This window comes from Lissotriton vulgaris, chromosome 8 (assembly GCF_964263255.1).
Source record: "Lissotriton vulgaris chromosome 8, aLisVul1.2, whole genome shotgun sequence".
Classification (NCBI taxonomy): domain Eukaryota; kingdom Metazoa; phylum Chordata; class Amphibia; order Caudata; family Salamandridae; genus Lissotriton; species Lissotriton vulgaris.
Genome location: NC_141696.1, coordinates 427276432 through 427301897, shown reverse-complemented (window position 1 = coordinate 427301897; position 25466 = coordinate 427276432). Strand labels below are relative to the sequence as shown.

Below are 25466 nucleotides of genomic sequence, written 5' to 3'. Positions count from 1 at the left end.
GAACGACCGGCTGGACTTTAAGCTGGCGGCTGCTGTGCTATCCCCGGGAGGATGTGGGGGCTCCGGGAGTAACGAGGAAGAAGTGTCTGAGGTGAGCAACCCCTTGATATGCCTGGGCCAGAGGCGGTCTCTCTTTCGGGCCTGCACCCCCGACACCGGGCATTGCCCCCTGCATTAGTTACCACCCACCCCTCACTCCAAGGGCAGCCATGACCTGTTTACAGCATTGAGCACACAGTCCTAATCCCTTCAATAACATTGAGTACATCATCTCCTTAGGCCACTGCCACCATACACTGTGTTGTGACCCTCACATCTGTCACACCAGTTACAGTTGTGACCCTTCCCAAAATCACCGCTCACTCCCCACTGGCACCCACTTCCACCAGGACCTCCTCAGGATTCAGCAGTCATCCACCTGGGCATGATTGCAGTGACTACAGCCAGGCACGATTTGCAACTCTACACCTCTTACTCAATATTGCGTAAAGCCACACACCCCTAATTTAACTCTGGGCACAGCTCTCCTGATCACAGTTGCACAGCATGTAGCCACAATACTCCGACATAACATTGCTCTTTTCTGCACGCACGTTAATTACTCATGTCATACCAGATACAACTACAGGTACAACTGTGGCCGTTGATCTCGCATACAACAGAGCACTGACCTCTGACACCGTGTGTGGTTCTTTCTCACCTTAAAACTGGTACTCGATTGTCACCACACAGCAGTAAAAGCATCTGTGCAGAGCTACTCCCCAGTCTCTCTACCCTTACTTGGTACAGTTCTAATCACTCCGTCTACTTCACCTGGCACAGCTCGTTGACATAGGGTATGGAACTTGTTCCTGCTAAATCAGGCACAACTGTGACCCTTTATTCAGTCCTCCAAACCATTCAGGTATTGGTTTCTGCCACAGGAATGAGCTTTACCCACTGGATTTGCCCAGGACAGCAACCCTCTTTTAATTGTTAATCATTGGTGCCTTGTTGGTTTGTGGTTGATGGAGACTTAAGTTAAATATCCAGTGTTGTTTCCATGGAACAATACAAACCGTCTTAAATTGTGAGTTTTCTTTAATTGGTGTGTTGTGAAGGCATGTGTAGTGTTATGTGATTGCTGCATTGTGGGCTGTGAGAGCTGTGTGGGCTGTGAGAGCTGTGTGGGCTGTGAGAGCTGTGTGGGCTGTGAGAGCTGTGTGGGCTGTGAGAGATGTGTGGGCTGTGAGAGATGTGTGGGCTGTGAGAGATGTGTGGGCTGTGAGAGATGTGTGGGCTGTGAGAGCTGTGTGGGCTGTGAGAGCTGTGAGAGCTGTGTGGGCTGTGAGAGCTGTGTGGGCTGTGAGAGCTGTGTGGGCTGTGAGAGCTGTGTGGGCTGTGAGAGCTGTGTGGGCTGTGAGAGCTGTGAGAGCTGTTTGGGCTGTGAGAGCTGTGTGGGCTGTGTGGGACGTGTGGGCTGTGAGAGCTGAGCAAGCTGTGTGGGCTGAGAGAGCTGTTGGCAATGTAAATAACAATGCCATTTATTTATAAGTAAACAAAAAAAAAGAAATGTCATGAGCAATGCCAATAGCTCTAACTTTTCCAAAGGCGAAACCATTGCATTGTAAATGCTTGTTCCTTCAAGTACGGTCAGACGACGCTATTGGCTTTTCCAGTGCGTGTTCTGGAACTCAACAATCATTGGCAAATCCAAAAGCATAAACATTAATAAGCGCCAGAAAATGGCAGCAGGGCCATATTTATCAAAAGAGTGGCCCAGAGACAACAGTGGGAGCAGAATGATCTGGGTAGCATGGGATAGGTTACCACAGGGGACTACAAGAAGCACCACGTTTTCATGAACACCAGTGCAGAATATAATGGCGAAGCCATGTAACACGCTTCCGGAAAATGGAAATCTTAAAAAATGGAAACAGACGATGGCTGAAGGGAGCTCAACAAAAGCCCACTCTGTTCGTACTGTATGTGTATTGTATGCATGTAGTATTGCATTGGCAACATGAAGTCTCTGACAGACAGGTACAGCTGTCGGTCTGTAGGCAATACCTAAAACTCTTGCATTTGTGTTGTGCATTTTAAGTTATAGATTTTAGGTGCCAAATAATAATGCTGGGTTAGTCATGATTTCAAATCTTTGGAGCTTGAAGCGGCAAATTTCCCTTGATCCTAGTGTCTTGTTTACTTAAAAACCTGTCTCACATCTCTCCATATTCAGTGTTTGTCTTTTAAAATATTTCTGGCACAGTTATGTCCCTCCTAATTTTCTTTTCACATCAAGAAGAACTGCTTGAACTACTTCCTTGTCTGAACAACACTCGTGGCTGAGGAGCTCTGAAACTATTCCTCCTCGCACTATGTAAGAGAGGAGAGATAGGACCTTAATTTGTGCCAGTGTTTGCAGGTGGAGGGCATCAGCACTCATTTTTGGGAACCTGGACATATTTTTTATCATGAGACTTTGACCCGGGCGAAAGGCTGAAAGGGAGTATGGAGGAGGACGAGAAAGGTAGAAAAACAGTGATAAAGGGAGAAAGCATTAATTAAAAAAACCCTGCAAGAGTGAGACAAGAGGAAGGATGTGTAGGGGTGGTGGAAGAAAGAAGCTAAACCCTACCTCCCAAATCGCAGTCTTCGTTCAGGCACAGCTGCAAACTTTGTGGTACCAAGGTTCAAACGGGCCAGAATAGGCGGGAGATCTTTTTCCTACCTGGGCCCAACGCTGTGGAACTCACTACCTATTCATATACGCAAGGAGGAAAGCTATATGATTTTCAGGAAAAGCGTAAAAACCTGGCTACTCAATAAATAAATGCTTTGACGCTCTCTCTCCAGTGGTATTGTGTTCTTGCGAGTCCGGTGCCGGGAAACCCTTTGAGGGTAGCTGTGCGCCTTACAAGTGCTATAAAATAAAAAATAAAAAAAATAAAGCATACAAAGCATTCTGCAACCTGGCATTTTGCAGAGCCAATGGCAGGCTCCTAAGAATCTTTAGGCCCCTGGACTTATTTTCTATTAATTTATTTTCAAAGTAAGTACTGGACAGATCTCAGGACGAAGGGCTCAGCTTATCACGTTGATGGGACATAGAGCTAAGCCGGACATGTATGTCATACTTCGCTTGTTTGTCCATATTTAGATCCTTAATTCCCTTATGTATTGCCTGGGCATGCACATGCTCACTGCTAACTTGTGGGAGGGGGGTCCTTGGGATGGGAGACTGGTGCTGCAGCTAAGTCTGGAACATTAACACATCAAGCTCAAATCGGATGAGGTGGACAACAATTGAAATACTCTGAGCAGCCTGGAAATCAGTAGTGGCAATTAGGCATTGGATTATGTGTTTGGGGTGAATCCCACAGGGCACCCAAAAGTGTGGTTCGCCTTGGCTGCACACCTGTGCCTGAAACTGAATTTTAAACTTACCTTTTCAGTTGCTGAGTACAGCCTTGGAGACAGGCATTTTTCCTGGGAGTGGCGGCAAGCCTAACGAGCACTTGCGTTGCCAATAGGTCTCGCAGTAGGAAAGTTGGAGCTATTATAATTGCAAATAACAATGCCTTTTATTTTTGTTTTCATTTTAAAAACATAAAGGGCTTTGTCATTTACAAAACCAATAGCTCCAACTTTCCTACTGCGAACAGGTCTTGCCTTTAAGTTAAAGCCATTTGCTTTGCTAATGGTATTGTATTATAGCTATGTATTACTGAGTGTATGTATGTGATATGTTGTTATTTTATGTTGTCAGAATTGTATGTGTTACCTATGTGTTTTGATTTGCAGTGGCCTTTGGGACCTTATACGTGTTTAGCAATGCACTTTCCAGCATAAGTAACTAAATAAATACATACAAAAGATACGCAGGATCTGACCTTGTGTAATGTAATAGGTGCTTATGCAAAACACTCCAATGCGTTTAGCCACATTTGCTGTTGAGGACACTGCATAAATAAGAAACATGGCAAAAGAAAGATGCTGCAATAGAGGAACACATCCAAAGGGCAGCTTAGCATAAAGCCCCACTACTTCCAGACCACAAAATTAACAACAGACTGCGAAAGGGCGTAGACAGTGATAGACATATCGGGGGAAAAAAATAGTCAAGGCTGGAGGCTTGTTTAATGGGCATTGATAAGTGAAATCCTGCAGCCACAGGTGTTTTTATTTTACTGCCCTTTTAGCCATTGTAAGATTACCTAAACACGGGATGCAGAAACATCCTATCTTTAAAAGTTGAACTGTTGCATACAGCCATGCATTATAGATGTACAATCGAGAGTGCTGCTTGTTGCAACCTACACTTGGCTCTGGAGTCACTACAATTTAGATTACTATAAATTCAGAGGCTCAACATAAAGGCAGTTACTTATAAAGTGGCAGTCAACGATCTCCCTTAAACCGGTTCAACAATCTTAATAACACTGAAGAGCCGATGATGGTAGGGCTTAGTTCTTATGTAGGTTTTAAAATAACTTGGTCTCTGTGGCTACAAAATACCAAACAAGATCAACCAAGAGGGTGAGAGGGTCGAAATCAAGTGGGGCATAGGGCTTTAGAAAACCTGCAACCCACAGTGTTTACGAATGACCACATTTTGCAGTGAGGCCCCTCATTTTGTGTAACTCACTACACTTCCACATTATTACAGCATTACAACAAAGCCATTAAGTGAGCTAGTAATAATATGGGGCACAAACCTGTACAAAAATTACACTTTCAATTTATCAGAAGGCACCCTGCTCATCTACTTAACTCTGGAAAATGTAACCATTAAGGGACCTCAACCCAAGATGATCCTGAATGAAATTGATAGCCCAAGCGATTGCCAACTGTTTTAGTTGCCCCTGTGCCAGACGTACACCCTTCGGTTATAAGCAGAACAGCGGCCTGCGTGCTGGGCTCGCTCTGGAACACAGGAGGAATTGTGACTGAATGAGCAGCCTCTGACAATCTGCCTCAGTGTAAAAGGGGCTAAACTTGAAAACAAATGCAATTCAATGTTTCACTCATTGTGCTTAATTTCAGCTTTTGTAAAATAAAAGCCAGCATGAACCAGTCATCACATCGGCCGTGGACGATATACGCTACTAAAGAGGCAGTGCCGCTCAGTGGAGGCACTGGTGGTAACAGCCCGCTGGGGCATCTCTCCCCCGCCTCACTCGCCTGTTAAAGGCATGGGCTGAAGACGGAGCTCTGTGTGTTTAAGAGATCAAGTGAGTGCCGGTAGAGGGAGGCTGAAAGAGAGAGAGAGGGAGAGAAAAGAGCAGGAGAGAGAGAGAGGGAAGAGCTAAAATGAAAGAGAAGAGCGAGAATGAAAGAGAAGAGCGAGAATGAAAGAGAAGAGCGAGAATGAAAGAGAAGAGCGAGAATGAAAGAGAGGAGAGCAAGAGAGAGAACAGCAAGAGAGAGACAAAAAGAGAGACTGAAAGAAGCGAGAAAGAGAGGAGGGAGCAAGACTTAAGGAGACGGATATTAAACAGAACCACGAGAGAGAGAGAGCAGGAAAGAGACACGAGAGCGAAGCGGACTGCGCTTGTGCAACTAAGTCATTAAATAAATAAACAAGCACTGTCGAAGCGGACCACGCTTGTGCAACTAAGTAAATAAATAAACAAGGTGGCCATCGTGCGAGCTGGCTCAATATCCTGTGACTCAAATGTGTGCTTACACGAGATGAATGCGTCCTTCTGTAAACCGATGAAAAATCTTCCACCTGCAACCATACTCAAGCAGACCGCCAGTACATGTACACACATGGGGCATGCAAAAGAAGACGAAAACAACAAGCATTGAATAAAAAAAATTAATAAAAACAAGCGTTGGCAAAGCAGGCAAGTCTTCCGTGCTGAAAGTGAAACCAGCCCTCGGCATTGCTGTGGTGGGGGAGGGGGGGCGGGGGAGAGGCAAGCAGGGAACAAGTTAAACGAGGTCTGGCAGGGAACAGATGGCCTGGCCGTGAAGCAGGGGGCGGGGCAGCGCTGGGGAAGCCTGTGGGAGGGTGATTGATGACTTTGATGTGGGGAGGGAGGAGAGCCTTTTGCAAGCCTGCAGGAGAAATGCTGCCGATGCGCGTGCATGTTTAATCACGTGGTTCACGTGAACTGCATGAAAACCGCGAGGCTGAAAGCCCTTGGTTTGACGATGATTTTCGCCACTTGAATTCTCGCTCCGCTCGATGCGCTTGCGCACATTGATGGGTCGCGAGACCTAAAAAGGTGGTGCTTGCAAGTGCTTACTGAGTTCTACAACTCCCTGAGGTCTTATCAACACTTCTTTCTACCCAGAAGGCCACACTTTAGGCGCATGGACAATATCTTTGAAGATACTGAAGGAGGGGATAGCTGCTTGCTCAGTCATCACATTAGTAGCTTGAGGAAGTCTGGGTCGTCATCGATTCTCAGTGGTTCATGAACTACGAAACACCCATTAAACACTTAGCACCCCCTTCCTCCGACCCAGTGAAACCATTAATTTACACAAAGCAGGATACCTTTGTGAAACTCGCTGTAAATCCAATTGCATTCAAAATTTCTCTGGTGTTGAATTTCACGATTCACAGTTGTGGACAGTTTCATTAACCCATGCCCCACAATCTAAGTTTGGTTTACTTACTTATAATGTGGTTCTCCTTCACCAGTCTACTTATGTGGCTACCTGCTTGCAAGATTCGGGTTGATATTGCTACAAATGTTTGCTCCCTAAATTTTGCCTTAAGGAGCTTACTGTACAGTTTTGCTAAAGTGGAGGTAGAAAGCCAAGCTGTTACAGTTGCGTAGAGATTGTCATTCCCAGTGTTGTTTAATCAATCAGGTGGCTTAAAGCGCAACTACTCACCCGTAAGAGTCTCAAGGCGCTGGGGGGAGAGGGGGGAGCTGCTGGTCCGTCGAAGGTGCTGTGGTTCAGTCGAAGAGCCAGGTCTTGAGGTCCTTTCTGAATTTAAGCATTGCCAGTGATTGCCTGAGGTGGAGAGGCAGGGTATTCCAAGTTTTTTCTGCGAGGTAGGCAAAGCATCTTTCTCCGGCTGTCAATTTATAACATTCATTGCTACTCTGGAGGCGTACTTGGTTATCCGACAAGAACATGTTGACCAAGGCAATTCTAGAGGATTCAATGGCACTGGACCACGCGCACAGAATAGCCTGGCTTACCTATGTCAAACGGTTCTTCACAGATATGGGCCTAGAAAGATTTTACCTCACCCCAGTAACTCTGACTGAGATAAGCAAGAAAGAGCTGAAACAGAAAGCAATGAGTCACCTAGAGACACTCAGAATTACTTTGCTTTCAAATAAACAATCTGTACAACACGCAAATATGGTACAGCTAACGCTACAAATTCAGCCTTACCTTGCACTGGAAATCAGCTCATATGACAAGATGCTTCTGACCAGATTTAGACTCAACCTTTTTCATAGATTAGTGGCCTTCCCACAAATGAACACTTGGGAACCAAAACTGACTTTATGTGATGAGATTTCCTCACAAACGTGCATGCACACGATACTGTTCTGTAAATATTTCCATCCTCACAGGAAAATATGGTTATTTCTATTACTAAAACTTTGGGGTTTCAGGCAATGCCGTCCGGCCATGATTTCCTTACAGATGTTAGATTCCGAGCGCACCTGTTATCATATATTGAACTTTTTAAAATGTATTATTAGGCATCGGAAGAACCTTTAAAAAACTGGAAGAATTTTATTCTTCCTTCAGATATCTTTTTAAAAATGTATTATGTTGTAATTTCATATTGCTGCTTTTATGGTTTTACAATGATAAAAACCGAATAAAGAATTTATATATATATTTATAACCTTCACTGAGTCCGACAGTTAAGCTGGTCTTATTGTAGGGTTAGTCGGGGAAAGAGAATGATGCGTAAATGAAGAAAGATTAAAACTGAGTGAAATGCAAGAATGACTTGTAGAATGAGTTTAAAACATCGGAATGCAGTTTCAGGGGTGCTAGCTGCTTTAGAGAAAGTGAGGATCTTTGAAGTATCTTGGGCTCCCCATCACTTAGATTGCCATTCTCACAACCCCCCTAGCGGCTATGCCACTATGCATATGCATACTTAGACTGTCTGCTCTGTTCCCAAGAGGGGGCAGAGTGAAGTTTGGGAATTTGAAAGAAAATGAAGCAAAAAGGTAAATTACCTTCATTTATAATGAATTAAAAACCTACATGAATGGGATTTTGCACATATCCTTTCATATTCCTCACTTAATATCCCAAAGAACTCAAAAATCATTAGGGAAAAGGATTTGGAAAACAGAATTTACTGAGCTGCATTTAAAAAACCGCTTAATACCCCAAAACTATAATGGAGCAGTACTACTTATAAGAACCCCAATCTATGGTGGTTTGGAGCGACAAAAAGATTGGTCTGCTTACAAGGAAGACTGCCTGGACCACCCCTCCCAGCTTTCTAAATGATGAAGTTTTCATTGTTGGAGAACTTCAGATCTTATTGAGTGACAACAATTTCCCGGAAGCAGCGCTTTGCCTAAATGACCTTATATGATTAGACCTAAAACTAAATTAAAACAGACACTTGATGCTTACTAAAAAGCGTTTTATCCGAAATCCAACCATACACTTATTGTTATATGTTGATCAAAGCATGACAGTACTCACAGTGCCTGATAGAAGACGACCAATACAGCAAAACTCAACACATCATTCTTAACACCACCTCACCTCACATGGACACCCACAATCAACAACCCAAAAGCATTTGTAGCTCAGTCAAGCCCAGCAAACGCTAACGTATATTACATAGTAGCCTGCTTCAAAAGAGCACTGTTTAGAAACATGTGTACCAACCAGGTGACAAAAACAGAATACAAAACACAGAAAACTTGGAGAAGATCCAATTGCAGTTCCATGCTTCCTGTAATTTGTATTGTTCTTAAATCACTTCCTTTTGCTGTTTACTATACTGGATGCTAATGTATCTGCCATGTGGCTTGTTTTCAGTATAAAAACACTAACAAAGTTGATGTTCTAAAGTCATAAAACAGCCATCATATATATTAGTATTGTGCAGTCTAAAGTCTGATTGCAGCATTGATTTGGTTTATACCCTATGAACTGACCAAAAGAAGCGAAAATGAGAAAACCCGGGCTCGGGGCACAGAACAAACCCTTTTTTTAGGCTTGACATATACATCGCTTGCACCATTCACAGCGAAAATATTCCAGCTCTAAACTCACCTTAAGGGTCTTCGGGTCAGCCTCCTTCCGCCATTGGCTTCTTTTATCCAAAGTACTTCAGCCACTGGCTTGAGAAATTGTCAACCACATCGTGGATCAGTCCACTGGAGTAATTTATTCTCACCATTTGTCTGTTGACTGGGTACATCCTTCTGCCTGTATTGGAATGCATGAGGGACCATGTCATATCTAAAATCAGTCGTCAAACGTTTTGGTGACTGAGCGCTGGCTAAAGTATCTGAAAATTGGATGCTACAGAAAAGTGTTACATTATTTTCTGTAGCAATCAATTTTTATATTTGTTTATTACAGTTCACACCCCAGTTCTTCTGAGCGAACGAGCATTTGCTGAGCCATAGAGCTGATGTTTGTATGAAATGCGTTTGCCCAATCCACACAAATGCCAAATATAATGGCTCTGCCAAGGCTTTGTTAAAAGATTGGGTTTCATATGGGATCTGCGTTGGACCATGTACTTTACAACAAGATTTTGGGAGGTTTGGCTTGAAATGGTTCTCAATTCTCCACACTAAGCCCCCCCCTTCCAAAGAACATAATCTTACTCTACCATTCTTAAGATAAACTTCATCACTGTTTTGGAGCGTTTAGCCTAATTTTAATGTTAAAGCGGCAAACATGTCACAGTGCTGAGTTCTGAGAATAAGCCTCCATTGTCATTTGCCTACATTCTGAGACAAGATTGATTGAAGCGAAACTACTGTTACAGACCTGTTCCGCAGTCACAATAAATAAAATGAATATTTCTTGTATTTTTCTTTGATATACACTTCATGTGGTTTGATTAACTGCCTAACATTTTTTTTTTAATGAAATGCGTTCGTGGTTTCTTCTACGCATGAATAATGTAAATAATGTTTGCAGTGCTCCAGTTGTGTGGATGTCTGCATTTGAGAGTCTGCGCTATGAAACTTATATCTTTCTGATGCATCTTGTGTCCGGAATTATAAGAAATTGGGTTATTGGTTGAGAACAGTAGAAGCCCCACTCAGGCAACAACCCCAATCCTTGTCAGGGTGAACCAAAAAGGTCACTAAATAAACCTGTGCGTAACCCTCTGGTAGCTAGCCACAAAGCAGTCAGGCTTAAGTTAGAGGCAATGTGTAAAATATTGGTGCAGCACACAAACAGTAATAAAGTGAAAACACAACACAAAAGTCTGAAATACATTTAGAAACATAGGGTACATTTTAATAAATAAAATGATACCAGAACGACCAAAATCCAATCAGTAGAACTGCAGATGTTAACTATTAAAGTTGTTATTGAAAACCGCACCAAGAAGCAGAAAGCACAAGCTTCAGTTATCTGGTTGCACTGGAACAGGAAAAAGTCAGAAGTTCAGGCCAACCACAATGGAGCATGGGCCAGGTACAGAACCTAGTTTGACTCGCTAGGAGTAGTACCTTTATGTCTATGGTGTGAAGATATGAGGCCCTACATTGGATTGCGTCAAGGTGCGTCGGTTCCGGTGAAATCGCCAATCAGGAGCTGCAAGGTGTTGCAATGCAAGGTCCTGTGCTGGGCTGCTTCCCGCTGTTGCTGTTCCGATAAAGCTGCTGATCAAGAGCTGCGACGTCCTGTGTTGGGTTGTGTCGCATTCATCGGCTCCGTTGAAATATTCGGTCGCGCTGGAAGAAGTACACACTGACTCCGGCCAAAGGTCCAGGATCTGGGTGGCACCTCTTGGGGACCAGGACTCACTCCAGCAGAGGCCAGCAGCAGGGCTCAGGTAGGTCCAGGCAAGTCCAGTTGATGCTGGTCAGCTTGGCAGTTGTAGAGAGGCCTCTGTAAGCTGGTTGCAGGAGGTCAGCCAATCGACCCTTGGAATCACTCTAGGTAGCCTGGGAGCAAGGCAAAAAGGTCCAGCCTTCCATCTTCAGACAGCAAGGCAGTCCTTAAAGCAGCAGGGCAGTCCTTCTAGCAGCAGAACAGCCCTACTTCTAAATCTTCCACAGGTCCAGGAGTGTTCTGATCAGTGGTTCTGAAGGTCCTCTTTTCATACCTGGTGCCAGCCGTTGTGTGGGGGAACTCCCTAGCCATCACCAACATTGGTTCTAGAGGTTCTTCCCCTCCCCCTAGTCAGGGCTTCAAACTGTCTAGGGTGAAAAAAGTCAGTGTCAACATAATTTCTCTATCTGCTCCCAATCTGGATTTAGCACTTATTGAATGTAATAAGGTAACGCATTGTTAGGAAATGGGAGAGAGAGGCCTTACAGCAGTGAAATATGACTTTAGGAGATTTTCACTGCCAGAACATGTAACATTTAAACACACATGTCCTACTTTTTAAATACCATGCACCCTTCTCTATTAGCCTTAGTATAGTAATTAAAAGCAGGGTGTAGGCCTTGTTTATTTTGTCAGGTCGAAATGGCAGTTTAAAACTGCACTACAGGCAGCAGTGGCATGCCTGACACATGCTTTAAAGTGCTATTTTAGTGGGTGGCACAATGACTGCCACATGCCCACTAGTAGCATTTAATTTACAGGGTCTGGGTACAAGAAGTACCATTTACTAAGGAGTTAAAAGTAAATTAAATGTGCCAATTAGTTGTAGGCCTTGGCATGTTTTAGGGTGAGAACACACACACTTTGGCACTGGTTAGAAATGGTAAAGTACATAGATCCTAATGCCAACAAAAGTGAGGTCATAAAGAGAAGGCAAAAATGTGGGGGTGATCCTGCCTAGAGGGCCAGGTCCAACAGGAAAGTAGTGTGTGCCCTGTTTCTGGGCAGAGTTTGAGGCAGGGTAGCGTCCCACCGCCTTTACCTAGCTGTCCCTTATAGCTACTGCACTAGTACTCGGTGCAGAATGAGAAAGTGCGCCTGCTCACTTGCTTTCCATCCAACACTGTTTTATATACTTATTGTGTCGCCCTATGCGGGTATGCCACGACGTGGGTCCTGTGCACACAGTGTCACTGGAACCAAGCTATACTCAGCCGATGAGCCCATAACTTGGGCGAAGCTGGCCCTGAGTTGCCAGTGTTCTGGTTCAGGGAGGACCTGGCCTGGCAGTTCGGACTGGACTGTTCCTATTGGAGCAGGGTCAAGATTGATTTGCATACAGCTGGATCCAAACTGAGGTGGCATGGTGTGCAAAATAACGATGGATTGGGATGTGACCCGAGTGATTACCAGTGGCTGAATTAATTCAAGCATTCCATCCATCACTGTTTTGTATACTTATTAGGCTCATTTGCTTTCCTTCCACCTCCAATCCCTCCCCCTACATGACCATGTCTCTCATACCTTGCACCGGCTCCCTCTGTAAAGCAGAGAATGTTTTAGGACGATGCAGCCAGATTCATCAAGCGAAATGCGCTCGCAAAAGGGCCAGATTCTGAGAATCTGAGATTCTGAGAATCTGGCCCTTTGCGAGTGCAATGTTTGCATTTGGGATTCATCATCCCAAATGCAAAAATCGCTAATAAAGAATTCGCAAATTTGCGAGGATTAGCATTTAAGGAATCGCTATTCGGGATAACTTAAATGCTATTCATGAAACATTTAAAAATTGTGAATTCGCAATTTAGGAGAGCTATTTACCACGAATTCAAACCTCGTGGTAAATAGCGAAAACGTAGAAAAATGCATTTAAATGCATTTTTCTAAGTTGCATGTTACACACGCAACACATGTCCTTTGGACATGTGTGTGCGCAACATCAGTCTACATTGACACTTCAGGGGTGCTACAGGGTGTCCTTTGGACACCCCTGGCACCCTTGAAATCGCATCCTTATTTGCGATTAGCAAATTGCTAATCGCAAATAAGCAATAACTCCCCATTCATTCCTATGGGCCTTTGATGAATGGGGAGTTATTCCTTATTTGCGATTAGCAATTTGCTAATTGCAAATAAGGAATGTGTAGGAATCGTAATTTATTTAGCGATTCCTACATGAATCCCGTTTTGCAAGTCCTTAATAGCGATTCCTTAATAATCGCTATTAAGGACTCGCAAATCGGGACTTTGATGAATCTAGCTGATGGTCTTTACCAATAGGACAGCCAATGGCAAAATCTGCAATTTTCTGGCTTTCGACTTTAGTTTCCAGAACCCAGGAAACTATCTGTTCTGTCTGCTTAGCCCTGCTTCATGCTTTCAAGGCTAAAAGTGTCGCTTTAGTGAGCAGGCTTTCTGTGTTGCGGAAGTCAAGGCTTCAAATTTCTTACTTCTTTCCTTATGTATGGAAGTGTCCTTGCTTAGCTTTTGCAAGCTACCCTGTTCAACCGATAATTTGCCGCTCTTAAATCAGCCATCTTCCTGTCTCCTAAGAATCTCATTATCTAGTGGAATTTTAGTTGCTCATAATTTAGTTTCTTTTAATGGGCCTCATTAAGTATGATCTGTTGAGGAATGTTTTCATCTCTTTTAGTTAAAAGTGAATTATATATTTTCTTGTGTTCCATAGAACTGAAGCATTGTAAACCAGTACTTAAAAAAATATATCACATAATAAAAGCAGGGAGGCATGCCTCTGGTCTCTGTTGTCTCGTGTTGGTTTGAGGCGCCTGTGTCATGGCGGGAGGTCTCACTCCCCCAGAACAGGAAAGATGCATTAGTTGCAGATTTATGACTAATGCGTACCATTGTTCTGTCCTTTTACCCTGAGCCTGCGCGGAAACAACAGTAGGTTCCGCAGCTCATCTGACCATCCACTGATTATCAAGAGCTCAGGGAACTCCCATGAAGCCGTTTTGCTTCAAAGCTGTTTGTCCCGAATATTAGTAGAATTCCAGAAAATAGCCAAAGCCACGTCATCAAGACGGTCTTAATTCGATCTTTTGACTCTTATCTCAGGGAAGGCAGTTCTGACCCTCGCCAAAAGCCTACCTGAGTCTGTGGCAGTCATGGAGGTGAAGTTAATGACGTCACGGGTGATGATGAGGCAACTCGTGGTTGATGGCCAACGTTCTGTGTCAGTTACCCTGTTCAAACGTAAATACCTTCAGGATATTCCTCAAATGTATTCATTATTTCTAAATCCAGATGCTGACATTTCTTTATTTTCACTAAGTGTTCTTCATGTGCAAACAAAGTAGTCCATCGTGCAAACAAATCCAAGAAAGTCCGACCTTGTCCTGTAAATCCCTAACAAAGGGCCGTCTAGAAGGCATGTTGGTAGGGAGAGTGTGTTCAGCTTGCACTCTGCATTTAAATGGATTTGTTTGCACGACAGATTGTCGTGTTTGGATACAACGAATACTTGGTGAAACTAAAGTAACAGTACCATCTGGATTTCAAAACACAAATCGTTTTTTAAAAGAATATTTTTGAAGTGTGTTCTGAAGCTCACCGGTGAGGACTTCGCAATCTAAAATGAAATGTTTTTTGTCCAATAACGTACGTAACTTCCTTTCCTAGCATTACTGCTCCACCAGCACCATGATCAAATATTTAAAAAGTGGTGCTCACACTCGTGATGATTCAGAATCCACGAACCTGTACCTTTGAACGTTCTGTTTGTCTAATTAAAGTGAATTGTCATTTTCACATAAAGAAATTAATTTCATAGGCCATCAACCGAGTTATGAAGATATACGTAAGAGGAAGATGTCTCACTATAACTGGTAAAGTTTAAAACTCTTGTGAAAGTAGCAGTATACACATTCTATGGCTCTGCTGTTTATCAGGCCTGATGCATGGTATGTAAATACTGCAGGTATTATAATCACTTATGGTACAAGAGGTCTTTAATGCATTTTGTACATGTTTATCCGACCTCGCCATTTGGAGTTGAGCTTTTCAATTTTATATATTTTTTAAATAGTTTTATTAGTACATTTTTATGAAAACCACAGAGCTTTTCAATTGTTAGGCAAATTGTAGCAATATAATGTTTTTCAGAATTAATAGCAATGACATCTGAAGGTGGCTGTTAACCCTAGATAACTCTTTGCCACCATGTTTTCGCTTCCAGGGCTCTTGGTGGGGGTCATCTTGAGGTATGGCACTCCATCCACCAGTGGCCACGACAAATCTCTCAGCTGTTCAGAAGAAAACCGTGCATTCACAACCCTGCTTGTCAATGTTAGCGGGAAGTTCTTCGAGTACACCTTGAAAGGCGAGATCAGCCTTGAGAAAATACACAATGTGGAACAGAACGACATGTTACGAAAAGTAAGTCAACTTTTTCTAAATAATTTTGGGGCTGCCTCACATTTAGGAGTAAAGGAAGCAGTACTACAGGGTTACTCATTTAGGTACACTTGCATGTGTTTGTGATTCAGCACTTTACATATTTCTCTTATCTGTCCAAGGAGGACACGTTTTTGGGGAAAAACACGGAGTTGTAATATTGTGTCACAAGTCTTTGAAAATTCGAATGATTTCTCAGGAAACAGTTGAGGAAGGGAGATGGCTATACTTAAAGTGTATTGTGATCACATTTCAATTGTTCTGTTCAACATATCTGGCCCTAATGCACCTGATTGTCAATTTTGGTCTTTAATTTCTCAGTAGCTTTTGCAGTATCCTGCTGATAATCTAGTTTTGGCTGGTGATTGTAACTTACCTGTTGATCCTTTTTTAGACAGACCCTCCTCATCGCACAACATCCCAAACTAATCACAAAAAGCTTTCACACAAGCTCTTCAGAGACAACCTTACTGATGCCTGGCGATTATGCAATCCAACCTTATCCTTAAAGAGTAAACATTTTTCTCCCCAGTACATCATACACCATCTCAAATTGATTGTTTTTGTTTCACATCATTCCATTCTGATTTCACATCATGCCCCGGTATCTATACATTTAGACGTAATGCCCAAATCTACTCTCCCTAAGTGATGGAGATTTGATAATTTTCTATTATTGGATTCCTCTTTCAGCTCTTGTTTAACTGCTTTTGCTCAAGATCTTTTCCTCTTTAATCAGACGAAAGAGGTTCTCTTTCATACTGTATGGGATGCATTTAAAGCCTCAGCTCGAGATTTTATAATTAATTTAGTTTCTAAAAAGAAACGACTATCTCAATCGCAATCTAAACTAATTCTTAATGAAATTACACTTTTAGAGCATTCTTACTATACATCACATTCTCAACAAGCTCTAAATCAGCTAATTCAAGCCAAACTTAATTTAAATCAAGTATTCACTGATAACGCTGCATCTTACCTTCTCAAATCTAGTGCTAAGTACTATAGAGGCCAGAATAAGTCTGGAAAGTTACTAGCTAATTATCTTAAAATTAATCAAAATAAATTAATAATTGAATTAATTATTGATGATAGTGGTTCTTCTCATCACAGAGACCAGGATGTTCTAGCTCAGTTCCAAGTTTTATACAAATCTATTCGCACCGGGCTGTGTACACTCAGATCCTAAAACTTTAAGTTATCTATTCTCTATTTAAAAGCCGGCTTACTCTCAAGTTGACTTTTCTTCCCTAGAGGCAGATATTACTCAAACAGCTTTTCAGTTCGCAATGCTTTCCCTTAAAATCGACAAAGCTCCAGGGCCGGATGGTTTTACAGCTGAGTTCTATACCCACTCTTCTAAATTGCTTCTTCCTAAACTTTGTCTGTTAACTAATTCTTTTATTAATTTGGCTACTTCTTCTGGCTCGTTTCTTGATGCCTCCATTTATTTATTTATTATTTAAGAAGTTTTATATAGCACTAGCCTGACCAGAGGGTATCGGAGCGCTTCACATCAGTTACAGAGCAGAGGAAAAGAGAGCAGAACAAAATAAAATAAGGCAAGCCAGTCCAGATCATAAAAATCATAGTGACAGTGACGTAAGAGTTCCATTTCAAGGCCATGTTATCATCGAATCCGGGCTGAGGGATGTGTCAATCTCAAGGCTCCAGCTGCTCCTATCTGTTCGTTAGGGATCGGTCAAGGAAAAGGGTTTTGAGCAGACTTTTGAATTTAGCGAAGTAAGGAATAGTTCTGATGTGAGGGGGAATAGAGTTCCAGATTTATGGCGCGTTGCCGGCGAAGGACCTGGCCGCGGTTTTCTGTTTTCGTGATTTTTGCAGGATGAGAAGTAGGGTGTTGGAACTTCTGAGGGTCCTGTTCTGGCCAGCTTTTTTGAGTTTGGCCGCCAGATATTCGGGTTTGCCTGTGTGAAGGGCTTTGTGGGTGAGGCAGGCTGTTCTGACGTTCACCCGCCGTTTTATTGGTAGCCACTTGAGTTCTCTGAGAGCAGGAGAGATATGATCAAATTTCTTTATTCCAGTGACTGTTCTGGCAGCCGCATTGAGAGTTGTTTTCAGAGGAGCAAGATGTGTTTTAGCTATTCCAGAGAGGACTGCATTTCCATAGTCTCGTCTTGACAGCACCAATGCTTGTGTGGCTTGTTTAGGGTCTTTGGGCGGGATAAAAGGTTTTACTTTGTTTAGTAGCTTCAGGTTCGAGAAAGGCGCTATTCGCCGAGATCTTGATGTGTTTGGTCATGTCCAGTTTTGAGTCTAGTGAAATGCCTAAAGATTTAACAGAATCAGCCAGGGTGAGGATCCCCTTGAGTGCATCGATAGCTTTTATCCACTCGACCCTTTGTGGGTTTTCTTCTTTGTTCGTAATAAGGAGGAGTTTGGTTTTGTCCGGATTCAGTTTTAAGTGGTTACTAGACAGCCACAGTTGCACTTCTCTTAGTGTTTCGTTGAGTCTTTGAATGTCTTTGGCCGATGAGATTTCCAAGTAAATTTGAGTATCGTCGGCATATAAGTGGAAAGGGATGTTAGCTTTTCTGAGTAGGGTGGTGAGAGGTTCCATGTAAATGTTGAAGAGTTGAGGGGAGAGCACTGATCCTTGGGGTACTCCCCTGTTGACAGGGTAGAGGTCGGACTCAAAGCTTTTGATTTTGATTCTGTGGAAGCGGTTGTGGAGGAATGAGGAGAACCATTTGAGGACCACCTCGTCTAGACCGGCCCTATCTTCGAGGGCCATGAGGAGAAGTTTGTGGTCTACTGTGTTGAATGCTGCCGATAGGTCTTGGAGAGTCCAATAATAATAATAATAATAATATGAAATTTATAATGTGCTCAGCTTACCCAGGGGCGTCCCGGCGCAAAATCCAATGATTTGTGGATTTCATCTATTATGTTGAGGATTGCAGTTTCAGTGCTGCAACCTTTCCTGAATACCGACTGATGGGAGTCGAGAAGGTTGGTGTTGTCCAGGTGTTGGGTTAGTTGTTGGAGTACACATTTTTCTAGGATTTTGGAGAGAAGAGGAAGGTTGGAGAAGAGTCTGAAGTTGTTTAAGTTATTTATGTCTAGGCCTGGTTTTTTTAGCAGTGGGGTGACTTGTCCTACTTTCAGACAATCCGGAAGAATTCCGGTTTTTAGGGAGCTATTAATAATCCTGCACCTGAGAGGGGCTAGGGAGAGTTTCAGCTTTTTAGTGAGTTGAGCAGGTTTAAGGTCTAGGGCTTATGATGAGGGTTGGAGGAGGAGATAAGTTTGACTATCTCTTCTTCTGGGATGGACCGGAAGAGAGACCAGGGTTTAGTAGTAAGAGCGGGAGCGCTACCAAACACCTCACCCTGGCTGCAATAGGGAAGTGAGGCGCAATTGGTGTCGAGAGATCGCTCGATCTTGGAGATCTTATCATTAAAGAAGTTGGTGAAGTTGTCGCACCGTTCTTTGGATGCCGGCCCGAGGGGCGTATCAGGTTTGGAGGTTTGGCGTCTGATGATGTTTAAAAGCTCCTAGGGTCTATTTTTTGCGCTATCCAGTGCGAAGCAGAAATACATGGATTTTTTATTCTTGATAAGTCTGTTGTATTTCTTCCGGACTGTTCTGAGTTGACAGCGATGAGTGATGGTGGGCATGGTCCTCCAGCGTCTTTCTGTGGCTCTTAGTTGTCTCCTTTCATCATTGATGTCTGAGTCGAACCATGATCCAGACGGAATAGGACAATTTTTTTTTATTTCAGGGGAGCAAGTTGGTCAAGCAAGGTAACATGTTCGAGTTTTAGAGCGAGGTGAGATCAGTTGTGGAGAGCTCATTGTCACTAGGTAGGAACAGATTTAGCCTCTTTTCCATGACATCCAGGGGAATCTGGGTGAAATTTCTGGACATTTGGGGGGGGGGGGGGGGGGGGTCAGGGACCGGAGGCAGGGATAAAACTCTTTGGTTGATTTGGAATAAGACCATGTGGTGATCCGACCAGTCCACTGGAAGAATGTTGTCGATCGTAATTGCATCCTGGTGGGCAATAATGGCATCCAAGGTTGCACCTTTGTTGGGCGTTTCTTCCGAACAGTGATGGGAAAGATTATTGTCATAGAGGAGGTTGTTGAGAGATTGAATTAGACAGTTGTTGGTTTCATTCCAGCGTGGGTTGAGATCACCCAGGATTAGGTAGTTATTGTCTTTGAGTGCGCAATGGGCAATCAGGTCGGATAAGTGTTCACCAAATGTGGGGGTGTTGCCTGGGGGGTGATAGAGAAGGTGACAGACTAAAGGGCTGTTGTCTTTAGTCTTATTGGTGACAGACATTCAAATGAGCTGTACTTGCAGGAGTCAGTTACAGCGATATCTATGTCGTCTCTATGGATGATGGCTACACCTCCCCCTCGTTGATCTTTTCTATCTTTGTTGACGATGGAGTAGCCTGGGGGCACACGCATATCTAAACAGGGAGGGGAGATCTAATTTAGCCATGTCTCTGTGATGAACGCAATGTCTAGATCGTGAGAGAGGATGGCTTCTCCTAATTCCATTGCATGTTTGGGAGCTAATCTACAGTTAATGAGCAAGCAGTTAGTGGATAGACTCTTTTTGTGAGGGTACTTTCCTGGTGGGGCCTTAGGTATGGAGGAGAGGGAGGGCGGGGGTCTTTTGACTTTAGAGGGGGTATTCTCTTCTGAAGCCTGTGATCACTTGAATATTGGATTCAGGTGAGGCTGTGGGAGGAGAGTTGTATGTAGAGGCTAGGTTCGCTGCTTCTTCCGCGGACATTGCTGCTTTGGTCCTACAAGGTCTTTGCGACTGGGACACAGCAACCTTACTTGGGGGACTCAGTAGCCTGGACACGGGGGATTTGGTTCTAGTGAGGGTCTGTAACGGGATCTCAATGACTGTTTTTGTGGGCTTCGGGGGCCGGTTATCGAGGACGGAGAAGGGCTCGGACTGGGATTTTAGAAGGTTAGAGTTAGTCGGTGGAGAGGCCCTTCTATGGGATTGCTCGGGCATTCGCGCCTTGTTTAGGTTGGTTATAATTTCGCCAAGGCCTCTGAATATTATGTCTAACTGATTCTCTAATAAGATCAGCCAGTGCAACATGTTTTCCGGGACAGGAGGCATTTTGTTGTGGGACAGCCCTTGAGGTGGTGGGCAAGATCGAATTGTGGCGTCTAATGCTAGTTGGGTCGCCCAGATTGCCACTGTTCCGACCCTCGGTAGGGGGGTCGAGTTGCGAGCTCTTCCTCATTGGTTCTGTAGGAGTGGGGAGGGGGTCAGTAGACCACGCTCGAGGGATGGTGATGGGGTGTGGGGGAGGATGAGTCTGAAGGGGATTGAGGGGAAAACTCAACGTCAGGAGATTGACGGTTGCGATTAGTAGGAACGGGGGAGTGAGAAGAACTTCTAGCGGGGAGGCTGAATGGTCTCACCGGGGGAGTGGGAGTAGGTATTTGCGTCCCCTGGTGGGGAAGGGAGTCCGGGGAAGGGGGTTGGGGCGAAGCAGATCGAAGAGAGTGAAGATGGGCCGAACGGAGAGAAGGGTAGAGGGAGTCGAAGGCCTCTAGGTTCTCATTGTTAGCCTGTATCAACACTGTGCCATTTGAGTAAATGGTCACTGTTGTGTTCCCATTTCTAGTCGCCTGGTTAGGGAGAGAGGTCGTCAATTTACAGCTATGTGTGGTGGTCGTCGTTTTGGATATGTGAAGTTGCAATCTAAGTGTAGTGATCCAGTTCTCAGGTCTATCCGTGTGGAAGATGAGATCCATCTTTACCTGCCCTTTGGAGGTGCAGTGGTAGGTGTCCACAAATAGTGTTCCTGAGTGTTGTCTGATTAGACTATGTTTGAGGTTTCTCCTTGCTTTGATGGAGAGCTTGGGGGGGAAAGCTAATTTCGAAGGCGTTCACGCCTTGCGGTTTCGTGTGGGTCAGCATAGGTGAGTTGACAGAAATTGGGGTACCCCGTGGCATTGTTGGGTTACGTGAGGTTGGCAGGCACGTGGGGGCCGTCGCTGCTATGGGAGCCGAGGTGCTCGCTAGGTGGAAAGCTGCAGAGTAATGGTGGAAGCAATAGGCGGCTTGGGATCACACAGCCACCATAGGAGTCAGAGGGATCTCGAAGGCCTGGTCAGAGGAGAAGAGAGAGTCTTGCGACTAAATTGGGAGAGAAGCTGCTGCAAAAGGGAGGCGGTGGGGAGAGTTTATGGAATCTAACTTGCCCCGGCTCGGGCCCTATTCCCTTGGAGGTTGGGTGCTCCTGGTCTCGTTCGGGCCCTTATCAGTGTTGTATGTGCTCGCTGGTGGAGCAGCTGTGGACCCTCTTCTATTTAGTTGCACTGTCCCGGTTTTATCTATAGAGTTCTGGACCACCTATCTTAAGAGGGTATTGCTTCCTAGGATACTCTGTGGCTTTGGTTTCCTGATGGGGGATCACATCAGCTGTAGTCCTTCTTCTATTTAATTGCACTGTCCCGGTTTTTATCTTTAGAGTTCAAGACTCTCTATCCTAAGTGGGTTTAGCTGCCTGGGATAATGTCTGTGGCTTTACGGTTAGAAGTGTTTCTTGCTGATCTCTTAGGCAAGGAACAATCTGGTTTTGTCAAGAGCAGATCATTTTCGGACAATACTTGTTTTTTTTTAAATATTATTTCCAAATCTGCAAGCTTACCCGATTCTTTAGCGGCCGTTACATTGTATGCTGAAAAGGCTTTTGATCGTGTTATTTGGTCTTTTTTATTTCACACTTTAATATGGTTTGGTTTTGAATCGAAAATTATGGCTTTCATTTCTCTCCTTTATACTTCCCTATAGGCAGCCATTTGTGCTAATGGCAGGACGTCTTCTTTTTTAACCTACACAGAGGGGTTCGTCAAGGTTGTCCCCTTTCCCCCTTCCTTTCTAATTTAGCATTATAACCATTTTTATCTCAGATCCGCCAGAATGTTAATATTCATGGTTTCGTCCATGACTCACAACAGGTTAAATTGTCTGTGTATCACGATAACATTCTACTATTTATATCCAAACCTCAATCTTCACTTCCTGCTTACGCATCAGAAGTTGCTTCTTACTCATCTGTCTCTGGTTATAAGCTGAATGCTGACAAATTCAAAATTAAACCCCTTAAGAAGTTCACTCTTAGTCATGACTTTTCTTCTTCCTATTTTACGTGGCAATCTAAACAACTTCAATATCTCGGTCTTTATTTCTCTTCCTCCCTTACTTCTTCTATTTCAATTAATATGGACAATTGCACTCAGACAATCTCTTCTTTAACTAGTAAATGGCATCCTCTTTACTTGTCTTGGTGGGGCCGTCTCGACACCATTAAGATGATGCTGGTTCCTATTATTGGTTTTACTCTTTCTACTATTCCCTTACATGTCCTCTTAAGCATTACAAGAGACTACATTCAATATAGTCTTCTTTCCTCTGGAATAATAAGAAGCCTCATACGTCTTTAGCTAAGCTAAGAAGGCTTAAAGTTGAAGGTGGAGTACACTTTCCTGATTTCCTGAAATACCATAAGTCTTTCCTTTTGCGACAATCTTCTCATTTGATTTCACCCTCCTTGCTATATACTCCGGTATGGGTTGATTTGGAACAAGCTTTTTTATCCTCTTATACTTTTTCAGAATTCCTGTCCTACATCTGAAAACCTCCCTCGAAAAATATCTAATATCATCTATATACTTGCAAATTATTATTGTCTGTAGTTCCTTATTCTCTCATGGACCTATGCTCCATTCTTAACTCTACTGTCTGGAATAACCAATTTATTCAGGGGAAGAAACATCCTATTTATTGGCATTACTGGATTGTAGAACTGAAGGGTTGATTTGGTTCATCAATTATTTGATCAGGATTAATTCCTTACTTTTCCTCAAGCTCAGGATCTTTTTAGCCTTCTGTCTACCTTCCTAGACAAATTTCTTCTTTTACAACGGGGTTATAGTTCAAGCATATTAATATTTCAAATCTATTCCATCCTCAGATACTTCATCATCCATACAATTAGTTATTTTAACCATGTGTCCTAAAGCTTCACCTATTTATTTCCATTTACTTGAAGCTCCCACTTTGAGATGCAAGTCTAAGACCGAACTAACCTGGGAGGAAGATCTTTGTATAATTTTAACTATACCCATTTGGAAACAAATCTGGACTAAAATTAGAATCCTCCCATGCAGCCAGCACTACACAAACACTTTTTTTCAGTTTACAACAGACTTTTTATGACGCCAGACACCCTTCATAGGATTAATCAAGATGTTCCAGATACCCGTTGGACTTTTTCTGCATCACAAGCTGATTTGAAACACTTACTTTTTACCTGGCCCCTAGTCTCTACATTTTGGTTACAAGTTTGGCGTCAAATTAATCTTTTTTTTCAGAGTAATGTCTCTTTCTCTATTTCCAATGTATTTTTGGGTAATGTATCTGAGGCTTGGGTTAATGCTCCTTTTAGCATGCAGATATTAGATTTGTTATTACCACTTGCTTTTCAACAAATAACCCGTAACTGGAAGGATTTTATACAATTATCTTTTAAGACGTGGTGGTATGCAGTTTGTCACCACCACCAACGCATATATACTGCATATATGCACCCTTTATCTCTTGTTTGAAAACAAAAGGCCCTTTGGACACCTGTTACTCAATTTCTTTATTATTCCACCATCACAACATTTGCCTCCCCCCACCTCATCTCCAGGAAGTTCTGCAACCTCCCTGACTTCCCTTTCAAGATTTTAAGACTCAGTTATATCAAACATTTCCTTATATTTCCTCTAATATGTATAGTTGTTATATAATCAGACTGTCATTTTTATGCATTATGTGCCTCCTCTTTTGTTTTTCTTACTTTTGTTTGTCCTTTTATGTATCTCTTGATTAATTGCTTTGTATTATTCTACTATATGTTAACTTAAGCCGAATAAATATTCCTTTTTAAAACTTAAAAAAAAGTGGACAAGTTTACGAAATAAGTATATTTGTCCCCTTCAAGCTAAGTCAGCATTATTATATTTGCAGTTTTTAGAGAATCCCAATGTATGTTATTATATCACGTTTCTTAGCTGGTGTGTATTATGCTAATTTATGATTCTTAAGGTGATATGAATTGTTTTTTAATAAAATTTGTACTTTTATGATTTGCTTTGTCAATAGAATAAAGTGAATTTGATGATGATGAGGATTAGGCCGGACAACGCCCCACTCCGATTAGTAAAAGTGTAAAAGTAGACAGTCCTGAATGTTTGTACCAATGGTATATGAATAGCTCCTGAATATTCTAATTTTATTCTCATGTTAGATGTTTTAGGGCTAATTCACAGTAAGAGTACGTCAAAGAGTGCTACTTTACACTTCCCGAATGGCTTTGTGAATAAGCCCCTTTTGTTTTGTAAAGGTCTGGGTCTCACTTTACAGTAAATTCACAGCACTTGGTATAGTATAGGAAAGTGGGCAAACCCACTGCCTAATTTGTAAAAAAAAAAATATATATACCAGGGAGAGCACACCGGGGGCTCATAAATGTGAAAGCATGCAGGGGATTGTGGGAGCCAGAACTGTTGGTGCAATCCACTCGCCTTTGAGAAAGGAGCAAGAATGCTCCAAAACGCGTCAGGCATGGACTGATAACGATCAGAATGGAATGCCGGTTTTCTTTAAATAAGGGATTGTGATAATCACCCGCTGTTGGAGTGCGTCCTCAATGCAGGGCACCTTTTGGAGAAATATATATATATATATATGTATATATATATGTATATATGTGTGTGTGTGTGTGTGTGTGTATATGTGTGTGTGTATGTATATATATATATATATATATATATATATATATATATATATATATATATATATATATATATATATATATATATTCGTTGCACCAACAAGCCCACATGAGCAGAATTGTACACAATGTGATGAATTGTACATTTAACTCAAGGCGGTTTTCAGTGCCATTATTATATGTAAAGAAATATGGGCATTATTCACTGCGTGCATTGAATTACAAGTTAATGTGCCCACAGGGGCGCAATTTCCAAATTATTGAATAATGAAACATGTTGAAAAAATGTTAA

General features: G+C 42.8%; 1 protein-coding gene across 2 annotated transcripts in view; it reads left to right on the top strand.

Moving 5' to 3' along the window:
- SLC9A7 (solute carrier family 9 member A7) overlaps nucleotides 1-25466 on the top strand; it is a 471766-nt gene that overhangs the window by 177840 nt on the left and 268460 nt on the right. For both annotated transcript variants that reach the window (XM_086934195.1, XM_086934194.1), the window contains exon 2: nucleotides 15164-15363. In XM_086934195.1, the coding sequence (XP_086790321.1) occupies nucleotides 15164-15363 (200 nt within the window). The remainder of the gene's footprint in view (nucleotides 1-15163; nucleotides 15364-25466) is intronic.